The 19,004-nt window shown below is 47.2% G+C and overlaps 3 protein-coding genes and 1 long non-coding RNA gene across 5 annotated transcripts; 1 reads left to right on the top strand and 3 right to left on the bottom strand.

Annotated features, from left to right (window-relative positions):
- Positions 1–824: 824 nt before the first annotated feature.
- On the bottom strand, positions 825–4,101 carry LOC4327672 (uncharacterized). 2 transcript variants are annotated; one of them, XM_015773457.3, is made up of 4 exons: positions 3,501–4,101; positions 2,676–3,391; positions 2,255–2,603; positions 825–1,189 (listed from the first exon to the last, which is right to left on the bottom strand). In XM_015773457.3, the coding sequence occupies exons 1-3, from the start codon at positions 3,949–3,951 to the stop codon at positions 2,256–2,258; spliced, it is 1,515 nt and encodes a 504-aa protein (XP_015628943.1). In that variant the 5' UTR covers positions 3,952–4,101; the 3' UTR covers positions 825–1,189; position 2,255. The 2 variants fall into 2 exon arrangements, with proteins under 2 accessions (XP_015628943.1, XP_015628951.1); XM_015773465.3 differs by having other exon boundaries at positions 2,676–3,268.
- Positions 4,102–4,997: 896 nt separating this feature from the next.
- On the bottom strand, positions 4,998–6,106 carry LOC136357535 (uncharacterized). The gene is made up of 2 exons (XR_010742869.1): positions 5,889–6,106; positions 4,998–5,791 (listed from the first exon to the last, which is right to left on the bottom strand). It is a non-coding gene; the product is annotated as an uncharacterized lncRNA (long non-coding RNA).
- A 506-nt stretch (positions 6,107–6,612) lies between these two features.
- Positions 6,613–9,266, top strand: LOC4327671 (RNA polymerase II transcriptional coactivator KELP). Its single transcript, XM_015766936.3, has 3 exons — positions 6,613–7,063; positions 7,156–7,258; positions 8,799–9,266. The coding sequence occupies exons 1-3, from the start codon at positions 6,707–6,709 to the stop codon at positions 8,891–8,893; spliced, it is 555 nt and encodes a 184-aa protein (XP_015622422.1). The 5' UTR covers positions 6,613–6,706; the 3' UTR covers positions 8,894–9,266.
- A 7,062-nt stretch (positions 9,267–16,328) lies between these two features.
- On the bottom strand, positions 16,329–18,779 carry LOC4327669 (transcription factor MTB2). The gene has a single exon (XM_015773217.3). It carries the CDS (start codon positions 18,049–18,051, stop codon positions 16,630–16,632), a length of 1,422 nt encoding a protein of 473 aa, XP_015628703.1. The 5' UTR covers positions 18,052–18,779; the 3' UTR covers positions 16,329–16,629.
- Positions 18,780–19,004: the final 225 nt, after the last annotated feature.

The following is a 19,004-nucleotide window of genomic DNA, read 5'->3' as shown; positions in this document are numbered from 1 at the left end:
AAATACTAGAATGATTTATATTGTGAAACGGATAAAGTAGTTTTGACTTTTCTTAAGTCAAACTTTTTTTTAGATTTGATCAAATTTATAAAAAAAATATAGCAATATTTTTAGAAAAAAATATGTTCAATATTAAATGTAATGAAACTAATTTGGTGCTATAACTGTTTTTATATTTTTCTATAATAAATTTGATTAAACTTTGAAGTAGTTTGACTTAAAAAAAGTCGAAACAAAGTACAAATTTCAACGACCGAGATCATCAATTACGCCGGATAACCCTATTGCCTTCATGGTATTTCTCTGAGACTATGACCTCGTTTAGGGAAAGCTGAAGATAAGAAGTTTCTCCATGGCTCCGTTCTAAGAAGCAGCTGATGAATAGAGCCAGTTGGTGACAATCCAAACATCTGGAAACAGCTGATGAGTATCTAAAAATCTAGGTTTCAATTAGCTAGTGCTAATCTCACTGTCTGCATCATATAGCAATGCGGCTGACAGAGTGAGAATCTACCTTATCAAAGAGGGCTAGAGATTATGAGTGTCAAAAGCTTTCTAAACAGTTCCTATGCAGCTATGCTTCTTTCCCATACTTCAAATTCTAGTCAAATAGACCTTTCCAACTTCAAAAAATCTAAATTCATCCAAGGCAAGAGGGGAAACCAAACAAAATCCTACCCAAAAGTAAAATCGAAAATACTAGAAGAGGACAGTGACCCTTTATGGAAACTCCGTGCATTGCTATGAAAAGTTACGTGAAAAATGGTAGGATAAGGTAGATAAACATGAGCGGCAATGTAGATTTGCTTTGTACCTCCTAGGCATTTGACAAGAGAATTCTTGACAAACCAAACCACAAGTATGGATCATGGCACATTATCTCCCAACTAGAAAATGAGAAAAGTACAGGAGCGGTCTAAATTTTGTTCAAAAAGTAACTGTCAAGTCATCATGACAGGTGATGGGACTAACTGTAAAAAAAACAATAATATGGTCTTAGTAGGCATTAAAACAACAGATCAGTTTTTTTAGATATTGAAACAACAGATCAGTTAGCTTGGCACAAATAACATATTGTGTTGTTCCTTTTCTGAAGTTCGTCAACAAGTCCAGCATCCTCTTCCCAGTGTCCAAAATGCTTATCCAATTGCACTTTCAAGCTCCAAATGTAGACAGCTTTTGACATATCCTGCAAAGCACAAAATAGGTTTTATATTTCGAGACAGTACAGCTGTTTGACAGTCCATGTAAAAAGTATGTGGCAAAATATTTCAGAAGCCGCAAATATGTGGCAAAATATTTCAGAAGCCGCAAATAACTTGTGATTCATGTCCACAAAGTACGTAACACTGATCGATCACACACAAATAGCAATCCGCACCAATCAAATATTCAAATTACATGGCATACAACAATTGATCAACTAATCTAACATTGTCTGTGAAGGCTGAACAACTACCCAAACCACACAATCATACACACCCTTGCCCCAATTTCATCTCCTGCCCCCAAAGCCAAAATTAGGTAAATGCGTAGTCAGAATAGATTCAATGACTGGTGTTTAATCAAGATTTTATCTGACTGCAATTATTTAAGAGTCCACCTCTATCACCCTCTCCCCTGGCCCGGTCTAGGTGTTTGGGTCTGGTTCTAACTATGCTTCTAATGAGTCTGGCCATCCGTCCCTCCCTTCCTAGTCAGAATTGGTTCGATGGCTCATGTTTAATCAAGATTTCATCTCACTGCAATTGCTTAAGAGTCCACCTGCTATCTCCCTTTCCCCTGGCCCGGTCTAGGTGCTTTGATCTGGTTTTTGTAACTATGCTTCTAATGAGTCCCAAATCCTAATCGAGCAGTGATAAAAGGAAAGCTAAACATAACTATTAGCTATTTTCACTAAACAAAATCATGGAATAAATAATAGTCATACAGCAAATGACAATATGGACGTTGGCTTCAATCAACAAAGCAGTTAGCAAGTATCGCAAAAATGAGAAGAGAAATTCTGCATAAAAGTCATTGGTTAGGGTTACATAAATTAGAATGATGATATTCATGCTGAGCACATCCACTTGAGCTGAGTAAATCGAATGTGCAAATCTAGAATTCGTGCAGAAATCCTAAGCTTGACCTAAAAAAATAATTGCTAGGCAACTGAAAAGTATAACAAGCCATGCCTTATTGAACATTCAACATTGAAAAAAGCAAAACAAGCACCACATCATGGTCCAGCCAACACTGAAATATAAGTTACCTCATGGTTTAGATGCTAAGTGATCGGCGTTTAGGGCTTCTTGTAGAGTCCATGAAGACTCAGGGCATGCACAAAAGTTCAACTCAACTGTGGCACCGAGCATGGCTGCTTGTAAGGAAGAGTGTGACTTGTTGATTACTAAATCACTGATCTCACGGTCATAGAATATCGTCATTTTTTGCAGGGAAGGGAGCCTCTGCAATAACACGGATGCTAAGCATAACTCATGGTCAGAACCTTTAAAAGCCTCATATACAACCATCATGATCTTACGATCTTCTATTGGCTCAAACAAGTCAATAATGCGATCTTCTGTTAGATCTATAGTGACATTGTCCAGTTTAGTACTCTGCAAATCAAGAGGCACGTGTCATTTAACTCAGGCATGATGGTACCAAGCAAGTAAAAAAATATGTTATACCTGTATGTATAGGTTCTCCACAGATGGAAAGTATTTCAATAGACGCCGCATGGTGTGAAACTCATTATCATGCCCAAACCCAAGTTGAACTCCCAAAGTCCTAACAGACTTGCAAGATTGCCCTTCACTCAATAGTGGCACATGGGAGTTCAGGTCAATGTAACCTAAAACTTCAAGATCCATATCGATTTCTGAGTTCATAGATAACACCATGGTTCGATGGTCGCCAGGATCAGGGTGCTCATCATGGGGCTGAGGCTCAGAAGTGCCAACATTATGCAATATGAGTCTGCATAGTTTTGGGGCCACAATTCTAACACTGTCTCTTGCAGAATAATTCCAGAGCACCATCCTCTTGAGGCTATTAGACTCAAAGTGAATCTTGGTAGAAAACTCGAGAAAAGCCAGAGATAACCTTTCGAGCTTTGGGCACTGTGCAACCATCTTCATCAGTGTATCATGGTGGAACTCACAATTGACAATCCCCAATTCCGCGAGATTCGGCAAATGGAAATCAATGGTTCCAGAGGGGTCCTTGAACCTGATTTGACATAAATACAGGGTCTCGAGCCTCCACCACTTAAGAATGTTTTCTGGCACAAATAAAAGTTTAGCCGTTGGCTGAGCTCTATTGAGAAAGATGAACTTGGTCACCTTCTTCGAGTTAAAGAGATTAAACCAAGACATCAGAATAATAAATGCAGACTCATCATCGTCTGTACAGAAGAGAAAATTAGAAGAATATAAGTGCATGATACTTTAAGCAGCGACTCATCTTTAACAAGCAAATTGATGCAAAACGACCAAAGCTTCAAGAATAATTACCTATGCAATGTAATTCCTGCACCCCAAATGGCTGAAAGCACAAGTTGGTGAGCCTCACCGTAGGGAAAGGCCCATCTTGTGTGGAAAGGACTGACCCAACCCTCTCAATGAGATCCACTTGCTCGCCATTCTGGGGGAGCAGCTGTTCGTCGTCAATTTCCATAACGGTGGATAGCCAAAATTCGCTGGCGAATAAGGGACCTAACTCCCGCACCATCTTTACCGGGAGATGACTGAGAACGTCCCTCATCACCGGGGTACCACGGATATTTGCAGCGACTGGAGACGAGCGTGTGGCACCGGCATAATTGAGGTTGGTGACGGCGGCGGGGGCGGGGTCGGAGACGACGGCCATCTCCATGGTTTTCCTGCGGGCGAGCATCTTGCGGTGGGTGATGGTGGTCGCCGGCGGCGGCGGGAGGCAGGAGATTAGCTCCTCGAGCTGCACCATGCTTACGAGTTTTTCGATCCTCTCTCTCGAAGAAGCAACGTGGATACGAGTATAGGATTAGCTTTGCCGGCGGCGGGCTAGGGAGGCAGCGGCGACCGGTAGGGGAGGGGACGGTGGAGGCGGGACAGTGAGGAGTGAGGAGTGAGGACTGAGGGGGGACTTGGGCCTAGGGTTGTGACTTGTCCGTGCGGATCGACGGCCTTTACGGGATTTTCTTTTCGTCCTTCCATGTCATATAGCCCATGAACAAGCAGACCGGCCCAAGTCACTGTTCTGAAGCCCTGTCTACAACGAATAAGTTCACTGTGAGTCCCTCATCTTTGACGACGAGTTTAAATCCATCCTAAACCGTAACACCAGCAGACTTGAGTCTTGACCCCTTAACATGCAAAATTAGGTTAAATTAGTTCCTTTAAAAGTGTAGATGGATGGTTTTGCTAATATGGTAAGTTTATCCGGGGCCACTCGTGCTGACTAGACGTTTACGTGACAAGAACAAAAATAAACCCCACATGTCATACAGTCATACTCACTCCCCTCCACTCTTTTATCTCCCTACTCTCTCTCCCCCTCCTCTCAGTCTTCTTCCTCATCTCTCTCCGTGTCTCCCCTCTCTTCTCATCTCTCTCCTGCCTGACAAAAGCGAAGGGAGGCGGTGTATGGCAGCGTCACATTATTATTATTATTATTATTATTATTATTATTATTATTATTATTATTATTATTATTATTATTATTATTATTATTATTATTATTATTATTATTATTATTATTATTATTATTATTATGCTGAAAATGATGCCACATCCGCTAAAACAGCCGCCCATATTACCAAAGGACCTAATTTAGATGGTTTTTCCAAGATGAGAGGCGAATATTTCTATATTGCGGTTTAAGGATACAAAATTAAACTAGACATAAATATAAGGGAACTGCAAGTGAACTTATTCTAACTGGAGTATGAAACAAAGAGGCCCAGCACAAGCATATGACGGCCCAATTCCTATTGGCCCAGTAGGCCTCATCACACCCTTAGCGCAGAGGAATAAGTTCACCGGATGTCCCTCAATTTAACAGCGAGATTTTTTAATATCATTTACCCCTAAACTCTCACACACCGTTCACCGGAGGTCCCTCGGCACTCGGCAGTATTTTTGCCCAATTTTGTTGACGTGGCATCCTAGTCAGCAAAAAAAATTAAAAGAAAATATGTGGGGCCCACATGTCAGCTGCACTTTTTTTTTTCTCTATTTTCTTCTCCTTTCTCCTCTTTTCTCCGCGTCGGGCTGGCCGGACAGTATCCAGAAGAATCAGGTCAACGCCGACGACGGGCGAGCGCGGGGGCGGAGCGGCGCCGGGCTGCAGGCGAAGCGGAGGCGGGCATCGAAGTAGAGCGTGGGCGAGTGGACGCGGGAGAGCGACGTGGTGTTGACGGCGCCGGGCTGCGGGCGGAGCGCGGCGGGCGAGAGCGGCGATGGGCGGGCGGCGGGCGAGCTCCAGGTCGCTCCGTGCGCGCCGCATCACCAGGGGCGCGACGACTGTTGGGTGTGGGCGGCCGCCCTCCTCCGGCTTTGCCCCCTACTCCCCGCACATCTCCACCTCCTGCCGGAGGCAGGCGGGCGCGGACTGGGCGGCGATGACGACGACTCGCCCTCCTCCTCTCCCCATCTCCCGCCGGCCTCCTCTCCCACTTCTCCCGCCGGTGCGGTCGGCCGGCTCCCCCCCCCCCCTCTCCCGCGGGCGCGCTACAGGTTGACGGAGACATCGGCGATGGCCCATAGCCCCTGCTCAATGCTATGAGCTTTGGAGACGATGCTGGGAAGAACTCCATCCACTTTTTCTGCAATGGCAATGAACCAATCAATCAGCAAGGAGGCATACGTGTATATGAACGAATTCATTCATGGGCAAGATGGAAAATGCTTGTGGCGTCGAACAGCTTGGAGAAGATGCTGTCGTAGGTTGAGGGTCTCGCGGGCGTCGCCGCCGGACACGCCACCGCTGGGGCTCTTGGACCAGATGTGTTCGCCTGCCTGCGCGAGGCGGATCAGCTCGTCTCCCCGACGAGCCGCCGCTGAGGAGGTCAAGGTCTAGCGCGGCCAGCACAGCCGGGCTCGTCTCCCCTTCTCCCGTCGACGCGGGTGACGACCTCTCCCCTTTCTCCCGCCAATGCGGTCGGCCGCCTCTCCCGCCGACGCCCCCACCTCTCGCGTCGGCGCGCCTCCTCTCCTCCTCTCCCGCCGCCTCGTCACGCCGACCGCCTCCGCTTGCCGCTGCAGCCGCACTCGCCGACGCCCGCCCTAGCAGCCGCGCTTCCCGCCGCAAGCCGCGCTCGCCCGCCGCTTGCCCTCGCAGCCGCTCCGCCTGCCTCCGCCCACGCCCGGAGAAGAAAAAAGAACAACAGAAAAATGTGGGTCACTTATATGTGGGCCCCACATATTTATTTTTATTATTTGTGCTAACCAGATGTCACGTCAGCGAAACCGTTTTTGTATAGTTTAGGGGTGGAGATTTCTGGTTTTGTGGTTAAGCAACCTTAAAAAATCTCGCTGTTAAGTTGAGGGACCTCCGGTGAACTTATTCCTTAGCGCCGAATATGTCGGGCCGGATAGCCCAGGAGTCTCGTCCTCTTCCCCTACCCCCATCGACGCAGGCGGCGCTGTACAGCGGTTAGGAGTTCGACAGAGTGGGGAGAAAGCCGGCGAGGGAAGCCGAAGCATCGCCGCCTTCCGCCAGCGCCCCACCGGCGGCCGGCATGGACGAGGAGACGCAGAAGAAGGTGGAGTCCACGGTTCTGGAGATCCTCCGGGGCTCCGACATGGAGTCCCTCACGGAGTTCAAGGTCCGCACCGCCGCCGCCGACCGCCTCGGCATCGACCTCTCCATCCCCGACCGCAAGCGCTTCGTCCGCCGCGTCGTCGAGGGGTACCTCGAATCCCTCTCCCAGGAGGATGAGCAGGAGCAGCAGCAGGAGCAGGCCGGCGGCGCCGGCGAGGAGGGGAAGGACGAACAGGCCGAGGAGGAAGAGGAAGAGGAGGAGGAGGAGGAGGAGGAGCGGGGAGGTGGAACGAAGAGGGAGTACGATGACGAGGGAGACCTCATCCTCTGCCGCGTGAGTTCTTCCCCTCGCGTGAAATCGCTGATACTCCTTTGTTTCGCTAGATTTCGCGGTGGGAATCGGTGTGATGAGGTTTGCTTTTGCAGCTTTCGGCCAGGAGGAGGGTGACTCTTCAGGAGTTCAAGGGCAAGACGCTTCTGTCCATCCGAGAGTACTACTTCAAGGACGGCAAGGAGCTGCCCGCCAAAGGTGATGCACATATTCCTGATTTGTTAGCTGAAACATTGGATTTCTGCTATTATAATAGAGGACTTGTCTTAGAACTGCTCGGTTAAAATGCACCTTAATATTACACATATATCTCGAACTTTACCAGTTTTATTATGGGTGGGACTGCTGCAAGTCAGTTGGGTTAGATTTTGTTTAGACCTCAGAGGAAATATTACACTCTACCAATTCTGACATCTGTATAATCGAATTGCATCATAACTGTAAATTCTCTGATAGCTCGATCTGTTTAATATTTTGATGTGTTTTCTGTGCTTATCTATCCTCTTCTTTCTTGGTCTATTTGATCACACTCTCAAATGTCACGGAGCATACCTAGGTTTTGTTTTGCACATGTATGAGCTATTGTTTATATTCCAGTGTTGTTATAAGGATCAAGGGTGAGTTGCTTAAAGACAAAGGGGTGATGATAAGAATATAGGGAATTGTGAATTGGGTATGAAAATATTCTTCCAGCTTATCAGTCCTAAAAATATTAACTTCGTGCAAATTTCCCTAGTTTTTTCTATTGTACTTGCTAATATCAATCTTGAGTGAGGCCGACCTGTCACTTGTCTGTTGTCATTTGCCATCATGCTTTGATTGTGTCAGCGACACTATTTTTGTAGATCTGTGCTATTGCCAATTTGTAACTGCTTGATTATGGTTAGGATTCTCCATTTGCCAATTCTGCAAATATTTATCGTACAGTCCCTGTTATGGCTTACAAGTTGTTGTTACCAATTTGACTTCTTGTCTTTACTCTTAGATGATTCATATTGGTAGTACTAGGATATCTATTTTACCTTGGGTTTGCACCATCTAAGTCTTTAGTGTGGTTTGGAAGTTGTTGTGCAGTTTGTTTTCTTATTATTTGTTTAGTCCAGCTGAACGTAGTTGCTGAAAAAGTTAAATATGATGTCAGGTTCTAACTAGTTTATAGGATATTTGAATAGGTGCAATGTGATTAAATCTTATGCAACAGCTACCCAGCTCTATTTATATTGTTGTCCAAATTTAGTTTTATGGGAGGAACATTTAAGCTTAGATGTCTAGCTGATCCTCAAAAGTATCTCCCAACCTTATGAAGCTATACTACAATCTTAGGCATAAGCGAAAGATAAAAGAAAAGAGTCACAGTTACTCCATAGCCTGTACACAGGATCCTAATAGTGTGTTGATTTATAATGTTTGGAATACGACATCACCCCTCAGATTGTACTTTTATCACAAATCCTTATATTGAAGTCTAACATCTGACAATTGTTTCACTTGGGACACCTTCCTTCCTAAAGGATGAGCCTTTGTACCATGTTTTTTATTTTACCACCAAAGATGAAAAAGTTCATTTTCAGTTTGCTTTGTGCCTATTGCATCCTCTTCACAGGCATTCTTTGTGTAGTGGTGCTAATGCAATGCAGTTTTGTTTTACTTTCATGACGTAACTGTACCTTTGCGTGTGTGTTGATATGTTTGATTTCATGTGCTTCATTTCTTATTTTGCCACGCTGCTGAATTGCAGGGATAAGTTTGACAGTTGAGCAGTGGGAAGCATTTCGTGATTCTGTGCCAGCAATAGAGGATGCCATTAAAAAGCTTGGAGAATCATCGGACTGAAAGCATGTTTCAGAAGCCCCTTTTGCCTGTATCAAATCAAGAAGGCCTTTGTTCTGGCCCTTTACTTAGGGCCAGTACAGGCTGTAAGTCCGCTATGGAGGGTCTGGAGGTACTAGGGTTCCTATAAACTTTTGTAAAACTTATCCCTTAGTCAAGCTGCATGATGCTGTGTAGGGTAGACGGTTGGAGACTTGGAGAAGTAATTTCTTCATATGCTCGTCTTAATATTGGAGTTAGTGATGTACACTGACATGCATCTGGCTACTTTAGAAAAATCAGACATGGGTTCCAGCAACAAGCCTCTTTTGTTTGGATCATGAGGCACTGTCATCGGACTAACTCATCTTTATGAAGAATTAGTTCTCCGCCGCTAGATGTTAGTGTTTTTCGTTCATGCCCTTACACTTGACAATTGCGTCTTTTTGTCTGGAAGTTGCAATACTGATATGTTTTGGGCAGGTGATCTGAGCCCTTTATCATTGTTTCTCGAAACTGATTTTTAATTAATCTCACGGGTTTCACACCTTCTGCCATCCTGATGCCAGGATAAAGGTTGTACTATAAACTTTAGTTGGTACTCCATAGTTTCCAGCACTAGACTTTGTTTCTGATTTGAGCGTCACCTCCCTGACCAGGAAAGATATGCTCAAAGGAAACAACCAACTAACATCAATTATTTGCGTACGAATTATAGGGAACTATGATGTGAGCTTATGGTATTGATAAAGACTGTCCTAGAGTAGTGAAGGAAGAAACGGTTGATTTTATAGTGTCTTGGTAGTATCATCCAACTCGATAGCTCATTATGGTCTATTTGGAGGAGCTTAATAATTTGAGAATCTGCTAGTTGATAGTTAATTACTGAGAATATTGAGAAGCTGAGTTATCTTGAGAAGCTGAGTTATCTAGCTTCTGGCTTCTAGTTCATTTTCTGTCTTTTACAACTGCATATTCTTAAAATCTGGGTGACAATCTGGACTATTTAGAGGAGCTGAAAATTCTGTGAGAAATTGCAGCTGCTAGAAGCTCTTCCAAACATACTCTATATATGATCATGTAGATTTGGAGTAGCGATATGCATATAGATTTGGAGTAGCAATATGGGGAAAACAAAGTTACATTTCTAGTTTTTGCCTACCAGTTCATTTATCTGAATTTTGTAGCTATTAATTCTAAGACCAATTGTTACAATATGTTCTCGCCAAGAAAGTGTTGCACAGTTATAAACACATATCCCTAGTACTCCCTCTGGTAAAAAAAAAACTTAAATCCTAAGGATGAACATAGACACGTACTCAAATCCTAGGGATAAATCTAAACACATATGTGTATAGATTCATGCCTAAGATTTATATCTTTTTGGGACAAAAGAGTACTCCCTCCGTCCCATAAAAAACCAGTCTAGTACTGGATGTGACATATTTTAGTACTATGAATCTGGATATATATATGTCAAATTCATCGTACTAAAATATGTCACATCCAGTTTTAGATTCGTTTTTTATTGGACGGAGAGAGTGCAGACGAGACATGAGACGAGGAACCGAACCTTTGCAACTTGTCAACCATCTTTTCAATTCTTACCAATACACCATCCTCTTGTAATGCTACAAGTTGCACGTTGCTAGACCAATATTGAAACCGCCACACGTCATGTCATGCTACAATTATTCTGGAGTGTACGTCCAAGGCCCGGACCACAAAAAATGAAAAACATTTGTGGAAAATGACACCGGGAAATTGCTATAACTGGTACAACTTTAATTAGACACATGATGATAAGTAGTATGGGCCCCCAACAAAGTTCTCATAGCTGTATGCCCAAACAAGCGAAACAAACCAACGATCACGTAGGCGCCACACCCAGTCGGCTTGCTGCGATGATCGATGCCTCTTATAGCTATTTATGGACACTAAAAGAAATGACCGTTCGTTGCAACGGGAATAAAACATGAGAATTTAAGAAAAAAAAGGAGAAATATTTACATTACGTAATTAATTAAAATACAAATTTCAGCATCCTTACTATAAATAAACTACATATATTTATATTTATTTCATCCCCACTACATATAAAATCGCAGTTACATACGATATTACGAAAAGAAAGGATCATGAAAATCAAGGTAAATGTGGGTAATAAATTTTCCCAAGTAATAAAATTAATTTTTATTAAATTTTCCATGATTAATTACGTTTTATGAATATAACTGTTAAATGTAGATTAAATTCGACAAACTAAAAACGAATTGAAAGGGAAAATTACAGGGAAAATAAGAAGAAGGAGTTGGGAATCGATTTTTGCCATTAATTAAAGGAGGAAACGCAGGGAAAGACATGGGTATAGGTTCAGATTGGAATAGATAAAAAGAAAATCGAACAAAAAGCTGGCGTGCGCAAGAAAAATCCGATTCCAAAAAAAGCAAAAAAAAAAGAAGGAAAAACCGATTAAAAAAGATAAAAATGATTAATCCGATCAGAAAATAAACGGTGAGAAAAAAAAGGGAAAACCGATAAAAAAAGATGGACCAAACAAAAAACCATAAGTTTTATTTTAAAGAAAAAAAACGCTCATCAGCGGAGGGCGGTCGCATGCGCACCCTCGTTTCTTCCAGCCCCACGCGCCTCATTTCTTCCGCCTGACCTTATCCTCCCTCTCTCTTTCCTCTCGCTGTATCTGCTCCGCCCGCCCGCCATATCTCCTTCTCTCCTTCACCTTTTCTCTCCCCAAGCGGCGACGCCTTCCCTCTCCCCAAACCAGCGACGCTGCTCTCCCTCCTCCTCCCCCCACGGCGACGCTGCCACCCCTACCCCTCAGCCAGGGTGCCCTCACCCGCCCGGAGGGTCTTTTCCCCGGCGGGTGGCGTCCTGCCCTTGGAAACCGACGCTTTAGCTGTGGCGCCCTCCCAAGGCGGGCGGCGCCTCAGCCGCGGTGCCTCGTACCACCCTCCTCCTGGCCGGCGATGCCCTTTCCCCAGCGGGCGGCGTTCTCTCCTCGGCGGCATCACCTTCTTCTCCGGCACAATGGCGGCACCTTCTTCATGGGAGCCCCTCGGCGGCGGCACCCTCCTCATGGCGCACGGCGGCAGCACACGCGCCATCCACCACGACCTCGGGGGCAGCGGCATCCTCGGCTCCAATGAGTAGTGGTGCCAGTGATTTAGTTTTTTGTGATTTAATTTTCTTGCATGATTTTGATTCATTGTTGTTGGATTTGTGATTTTGTGATTAAGTGAAGTTGTGATTTTGTGATTTATTCTCTCTTTTCTGTATGATTTGACATCTAGTTCAAGGGGAACATGTTTGTTATGTACATCCGTATGGGACGGAAGTGAGGCGGACATGTATGTTCGGCCACGGGATGCGATCTCGCGAACGGCCGGATCGGAATCGGGACGACGGACAAAAAAAAAATCACGGAAACCTTATAAATTTTTTAATTAGGTATAGATAGATATAGATATATAAGCTGGTTAATAATTAACCATAGTTTTCGCAGTACTATAACCTTCTTGGCTTCGATGAGTGGCTGCACTTGGTTTAAGTTCTAATCTCTTCGTCTTCATGAACATTCAAAATCACATCTAATACGAGATTAACTTTTATCATATGTGACGAAAGGCATATAGTACTCCCACTGTCCCAAAAGTACTTGGTTTAAGTTCTAATCTCTTCGTCTTCGCGAACATTCAAAATCACATCTAATACGAGATTAGCTTTTATCATATGTGACGGAAGGTATACAGTATTCCCTATGTCCCAAAATATAACAACTTTTGGTTGTATGAGAAGTCCCATCCAACCAAAAGTTGTTATATTTTGGGACAGAGAGAGTACTTTCTTTGATTCAATGACTGCTGCACTTGGTTAAGTTCTATACCATATATGAACTGTCTCTTGCCTTTTACAGTACTACCTTTCTTATTTTTCATGGTTACATGTTATGCACGTGTGGGCAGTGGTGATAACACTACCCTAGGATCTAGCTAACACCCTACTAGTAGTAACCACCATACGTACATGTCATGACGTGGTGGATGCATCCTGCACGTGCGACTGTGCGAGTGAATAGGAAGAGTAAAATATTCCAACCAACACAAGTTGATACAACAAAGCACAGAAGAATGAAAGGTATCGGTCTATCGGATGAATTACTTTTCTACTAGTAGTACTACTAAATTCATTCATTTTATTCTTTGTGTAATGAAATAAACTAATACTAGTCAAAACTGCTTATGACATTTGTGGACAGGCAGGCGATGTGGCCCATTGGTACGTCGCCTGGCCTCTAGCTAGCGTTCGTCGCGACAGAAACGTACGCGTGATGGGTGTGCCGCAGGCTCTGTTAGGCATGTGTGATGACTGATGAGTGACCGCCTGCCTAACCACGTACCCCTTCTTGTGTCATTGTGTCATATGCAATGGGAGTATCAAGCGTGACATACATAGTATCGCACGTGCGAATGAAACGTCTGTCTTGGGTGAAGTGTTTGTGTGGAGTTGTTAATGTACCAATGGTGATCAAGGATTTATTTACTGTATCTAGTATGGACATAGCAACGCTAATTGGTAATCTCATTTTCAGGCTGATGTTGTATGTTCTATTATCTCCATCTTAAAATAGGAGACGTCCTAGTATAGTTGAGCTAAATTAGCCAAATTAGTGTACCATATGACGCTAACTTATTACTACTTCATCCGTCCCAAAATATAAAAGATTTAGGGTGGATGTAACATATAATCCAGATTTATAGTCCTTTGATATATCACATCCATCCTAAATTTTTTATATTTTACGACGGAGAGAGTAGTTACTTTGAATGACCAGAATAAGCAATCATTTCAAAACAAAAATACACCTGTCATTTCTACCATGGAAGGAATCATGGATGAACTACCATACATGATAAAATTTGAATCGTACACTGCTACACCGACCCCACGTTTCTGCTTCTTACTAAAACATCAAGCATTACAGGACAATAGATATGAAGTAAAATGCCAAGTATACGGGACAGAGGGAGTATTGTAATTTGCAAATATTTGTTTAATATAACAAATTATTATATTTTAGGATGAGTAAAGTCATATATTACTAGTTTGCTGTATCTATTAGTCTGTTCGGTTGGATATGGGATGCGGCTGCAGCCAGCACGGATAAAACTTTACTCACAGAATCAGCAGCATGCAGTTGTAGCATGGCTGCCGAACAGGCGCTATATAAGTATATATAAGTGACGTGACGATGGGGTTGGAAATTCATGTCTATCTTTTTTTTTCTTTTGATAACTGCTGGAAATTCATCTCTCTCTTTTTTTTGTTTGCTAACTGCTGGAAATTCATCTCATTCTCATTTCTCGAGTGCAGGGCAGTTGGCCGCTGCTGGCCTGGTGATTACGGAGTACATGCATGTGGGTAGCAAGCTGGGAAAACAAGGTACGATTACAAATGCTGGCACTGCATCGACAGATCCAACCGAACCACTGCACCGACGGTGTGCGCGGGTGCTACGAGTACTTTACTACTAGACCGATCACTCTAACAGTGTGTTTTTTACAAAAATTTTCTATACGAAAGTTACTTTAAAAGACCATATTAACTCATTTTTCAAGTTTTCTTTACTAATACTTAATTAATCGTGCATTAAACAATCGCGTTGTTTTGCGTGCACGAGAGGGAGGGTTCCCAACCCATGCTAAGGAACATAGCCTAAATGTACTGCTCTGACCGATCGGTCGACGACCGTCGTGCAATTAGGGCATTCATAGTGCGCCACTATTATTTGCTCAGCCTCACGCGCCAGCTAGATGAGGAACAATGTTAGCTACATGTGTCACAGTGCAAGTTGCTTCTTATGGGTCCCACCATTACCATCCTTTTACCACTTTTTTCTCTACCCTCTCTCTTTCCTGTCTTCTTTCCCTACCGCAGTGAGCACCGAGCGCATCGCCAGCCGAGCAGCCAAGCGGCAACGGCGCCGACCGGAGGGGCGGTGAGGCTTGACGCTCGCCCGTGCACCACCCTCCTCCTCCTCCTCCCCGGAAAAAACGACGAGCATCGGTACAACGGTGCAGGAGCTCAGCGGCGGAGGGCTTGATGGCGGAGGAGCTCGGCGGCGGTCGATCTGGGACGGCGCCGGGCGGCGGGGCGGTCGAGCGGCAACCCGAGCTCCTCCGCTCGAGCTGGGACGGCGCCGGGCGGCGGGAGACGACGCGCAGGAGCTCGACGACAGATCTGGCCGACTTGGGGACCGCCGCTCGTGCTAGAGGAGAGGGGAGAGGGGCGAGGCAGCTGAGGAGGATGGCCCTGAGCTCGGCGACGCGGAGACGAGGAGGTCGACGAGCTCAGTGGTGTGGATAGGAGGATGACGACGAGCTCGGCGGCGGGACGGCCCAAGCAGCGACGGTGCCGAGTGGCGAACGGCGCCGGGCGGCGAGCGGCGATGACGACGGCGACACCAACCTCCTCTTCTCCTGTCCCGCTCTCACCTCCTCCTCCTCGTCCAGCCTGTCGGCTGCCTCGCCCCTCTCCCCTCTCCTCTAGCACGAATGTGGGTCCTGCCTGAGACTAAGGAACTCGTAGCTAAAGTTGGCTACTCGGACCTGAGCAAGTTCCGTGCTTTGACGATATGGTATGGAATATCCGTTTTTTGGTGTGGAGGCTAAATGCCACAAAACCTACCGTGAATGGCCTTTAAGGCGCGACCTTCTCCACACGTTGCCGATGACGGAATTTTGCGAGCTCAGACACACGCGTCGGCCGATAGTGCAACGACCCCACAACGTACGGCTGTACTGCAGATCGACACGGCAATGTGGTGGTGGGGGAGCGACGGAGAGTTGCTGGTTAAGGTTGTTGGCGCGTCACGTCGACCCATCGGATCGCCCGATACGACGTCTAAGCTCACCATTTTTCCTTTTTCCTTTTTTTTTTTGAGAACTGTCTAAGCTAGCAGAGCTCACCTCGACTGCCCAGTGCCCGTCATTCGGTATTCCCGTGGGACACCACGCCCGTCGCACTCCCTCCGTTTTGCGCGACGGGACCGGGTGAGAGCGTGCGGTGTGGGATCGAGCCGGCCGGCGAGCGAGATCGCGCAATGAGGAGGGCAGGAGGCGCGACATGTAAAGTACTGACTTGAAGACGCGGAACGGCCGGTTTTCACACGAGAGGCAGACCGGCTTCGACGACGAGGAAAACTTCCAGATGACACGAACGTGCGCCGGCGTGGGACGTTGACGATGCGGAATCTGAGGGAGGGAGCACAGGTAGTCCGTGGTCGGTAGGCAGTTGGTCAAAGTAAACCGCGCGTGAAAACTGTACTAGTGCTTCCAAAAGATTGATCATGGACTGCACATACTAAGCAGTTTTGATTTGTAGTGACTAAGCAGTTCTCTTTTTTTTTTTTCCTTAACACGCCTTGAGCGAAAACAAAAGCTTATCCAACAACGAGGACATGTCATTGCCATATCAAAGTATGGAAAACCCCTATACGATGCTTCAGGCTAAATTTGTGTACATGCATCTTAATCTAACATTTTTTTAAGACAATGATCTAAATCTAACATATAAATCAGGAAAAGAAATATATAAATATCATCTTTGCTTCCATTAATTGCTTGAAGTCACAAGGAGTTGCACCTACCTAGGATTCAAAGACTGATAACAGTTGGCAGCTATACCGTACGCACGAGTACTGCTGTACTGGTAGTACAGTACTAACTTACTGCACTGCACTGTCACGGGGAGGGAGTGGTGACGCTCACCCCCCGCGACATCGCCGCGAGCACCGTCTCCGCCGTGAGCCGCTCCGGCCCGGCCGACCGCACCATGAGCGTGTGCGTGACGGCGTCGTCCGACACCGCCACGTCCGACGCCACGACGCTGATCTGGGATTCCCTCATGGCGTGGAACACCCTGGAGATGGGGTGCTCGTCCAGGGGCGTGGTCACGCGCAGCACCACCTCGTCCTGCATTGCCTTCACCTCCACGGCCGGCCCATCCGCCCGCGCGGGCACGGGCGCGTCGCCCCTGAGCCGGGCCTCCAGCTCCTGGATGTACGCGATGGCGTCGCTGAGCAGGGACGCCTTGTCCATCTTGGAGATCTTGGGCACCACCGCGCGCAGCGCGTAGAACCTCTGGTTCAGCTTCTCCCGCCGCTGCCGCTCCGCCTCCACGTGGTTCAGCGGCTCCTCCCGCCCGTTCGCCGGCTTGCGCCCACGCTTCCGCGGCCGCCGCTCCTGGCCGCCGGCCTGTTCCTGCACGTTCGCCTTGGAGAAGTCCAAGCTCTTGGGGGGCTCGGCTGGTTTCGCCTTGACCACCTCCTTCTTGGCTGGGCGCACCGGCGTGGTTTGGACAACGAGCCGCGGCGTCCATGGGGCGTCGCATCCCATGGGCTGGGACGGTCGGCCGGGTGAGAGATCCTTGCCGAAGATTCTCATGAAATCTTCCGGCGGAGCTGGCACGGCGCGCATGGCAGATTGGATGGCGCGCAAGACCTCGGGGGTCTCGCGGATGGCTACGACGGAACCGAGCTCGAGAACGCCGCCCTTGCACGGGAGGAAGACGACGGTGCGTAACCCCGCGGACTGGGCGAGAGACGAGCGAACGTACCACCCTGGCGCGCTACCGGAGCCGGAAGGGTGGGGGTCTACGTCCGCCCAGGCGTGGCGGCCGGAGGCCAGAGCGCGGCCCGGTCCGCCCGAGCCCTCCGGGAAGGAGAAGTACATGGACGCCAGGAAGTACATCTCGGCGCCGGTGACCCGGTCCAGCCGGAGCGCGTAGTCGGCGCCATCCTCATCCCCGCCTCCGTACAGCGCGTGCAGCCGCAGCAGCACGCGCTTCCGCGCCACGCTCCTCTCCGCGGCGCCGACCTCCCCGTGTCCGGCACCGTCGCGGCAGTGGCCGTCGCCCCAGCCGAGCACGGCGCGGGCAGCGCGGCCGCTGGCGGCACCGGCGCCGCGGGACTCCTGCCAGAAGATGCCGTACGTCCAGGCCCCTCCCTGCCGCTCGACGAGGTCGTGCAGGCTCGCCTGCAGCTCGGCCGACGACGGCGACCCCTCCGGCGCGTCGAGGTGCGGCGGCGTGGTGGCCAGGTGATGCGCCGCGTCGTGCCCCAGCACCGCCGCGAACAGCGCGGCGTCCGTCTCGGACCACGACATGCCCGCCGGCCCCGCTAGCTCGCCGCCTCCGCCTACGCGCGTCGGTCAAACAAATCAACCGCGTGTGCGCTCTCTTTTTTTTGGCCGAGACAAGATGCGCGTGGCCTTGTGAATTTTTTACCAGCTTACTACGCTTTTATATATAGCGCCGAGCCGTCGAGCACGAGACGTCAGCTCACGGGAGCTTATTGGCCACGGCAAGTTGCTTGGCTCTCGGCTAGCTCGGCTGCCACTGGAGTGTATCGGTGGCGAGTGCTCGGAACCAGTGAAGCGTGTGGTGTGGAGTGGATGCGCGATGTGAAGTTGCGATCGAGCCGGGGGCTAAAATAAGGGGGGAGCTGACGTACGGCGAGGTACAGGACTTGGAGCGGGTTCGATGCACCAAGGACGCGGGGGTCGGCCGCCTTACGGGATTGTGCGGTTTTTGGAGCGAGGCGTCGCGGCATGTGATTCATGTTGGCCTTTTGGGTGGTTCGGCCGTTTCCTTTCCGTCGATATGGATGTTGTCGCCCCTCGACCAAAATCGCTATCCTACCGTGAATGGCTTCAGTTCCCGTGTAGGGAATACCGTCCGATCGGCATAGAGCATCATGGACCGTTTGATTCTCTATGTGAGGAAGGAGAGTTTTTTTTTAATAGAACTGAAGGGAGGGTTAAGCGACCATATATAGTCCTCCCGCCTTTGCTACTTGCACTCTAGAGTGGATTTTAAACTCTCTAGATATTTTCATTGTTTTTTATGTCACTTAAATAATTATAATCATACAACTTAAAATTCAACTTTTACATGCCGCAAAAAAAGATTTGATTGTAAATATACGTTAACTAGTTTAATTTGTCTTTTTTTTGGCAACATGTAGAACTTGAATTTTAGGTTGTATGTTTGTGAAATGATATATCACATATTAATATATCTTCTCTTTTTTTCAAATATTTTTATAGCTATTTAAGTG

Source organism: Oryza sativa, chromosome 1 (genome assembly GCF_034140825.1).
Source record: "Oryza sativa Japonica Group chromosome 1, ASM3414082v1".
Lineage (NCBI taxonomy): Eukaryota > Viridiplantae > Streptophyta > Magnoliopsida > Poales > Poaceae > Oryza > Oryza sativa.
This window is presented reverse-complemented; position numbering and strand designations above follow the sequence as displayed.

What these genes read in the sequence shown, in the direction of transcription:
- LOC4327672 (XM_015773457.3), bottom strand. Translation starts at nt 3,951, where the DNA reads ATGGTGCAGCTCGAGGAGCTAATCTCCTGCCTCCCGCCGCCGCCGGCG. An exon ending in GCAGGAATTACATTGCATAG is followed by an intron (nt 3,392 to 3,500) that starts GTAATTATTCTT and finishes TCTTCTGTACAG; the next exon opens with ACGATGATGAGTCTGCATTT. An exon ending in TGGAGAACCTATACATACAG is followed by an intron (nt 2,604 to 2,675) that starts GTATAACATATT and finishes CTTGATTTGCAG; the next exon opens with AGTACTAAACTGGACAATGT.
- LOC4327671 (XM_015766936.3), top strand. Translation starts at nt 6,707, where the DNA reads ATGGACGAGGAGACGCAGAAGAAGGTGGAGTCCACGGTTCTGGAGATC. An exon ending in GAGACCTCATCCTCTGCCGC is followed by an intron (nt 7,064 to 7,155) that starts GTGAGTTCTTCC and finishes TTGCTTTTGCAG; the next exon opens with CTTTCGGCCAGGAGGAGGGT. An exon ending in CAAGGAGCTGCCCGCCAAAG is followed by an intron (nt 7,259 to 8,798) that starts GTGATGCACATA and finishes GCTGAATTGCAG; the next exon opens with GGATAAGTTTGACAGTTGAG.
- LOC4327669 (XM_015773217.3), bottom strand. Translation starts at nt 18,051, where the DNA reads ATGTCGTGGTCCGAGACGGACGCCGCGCTGTTCGCGGCGGTGCTGGGG.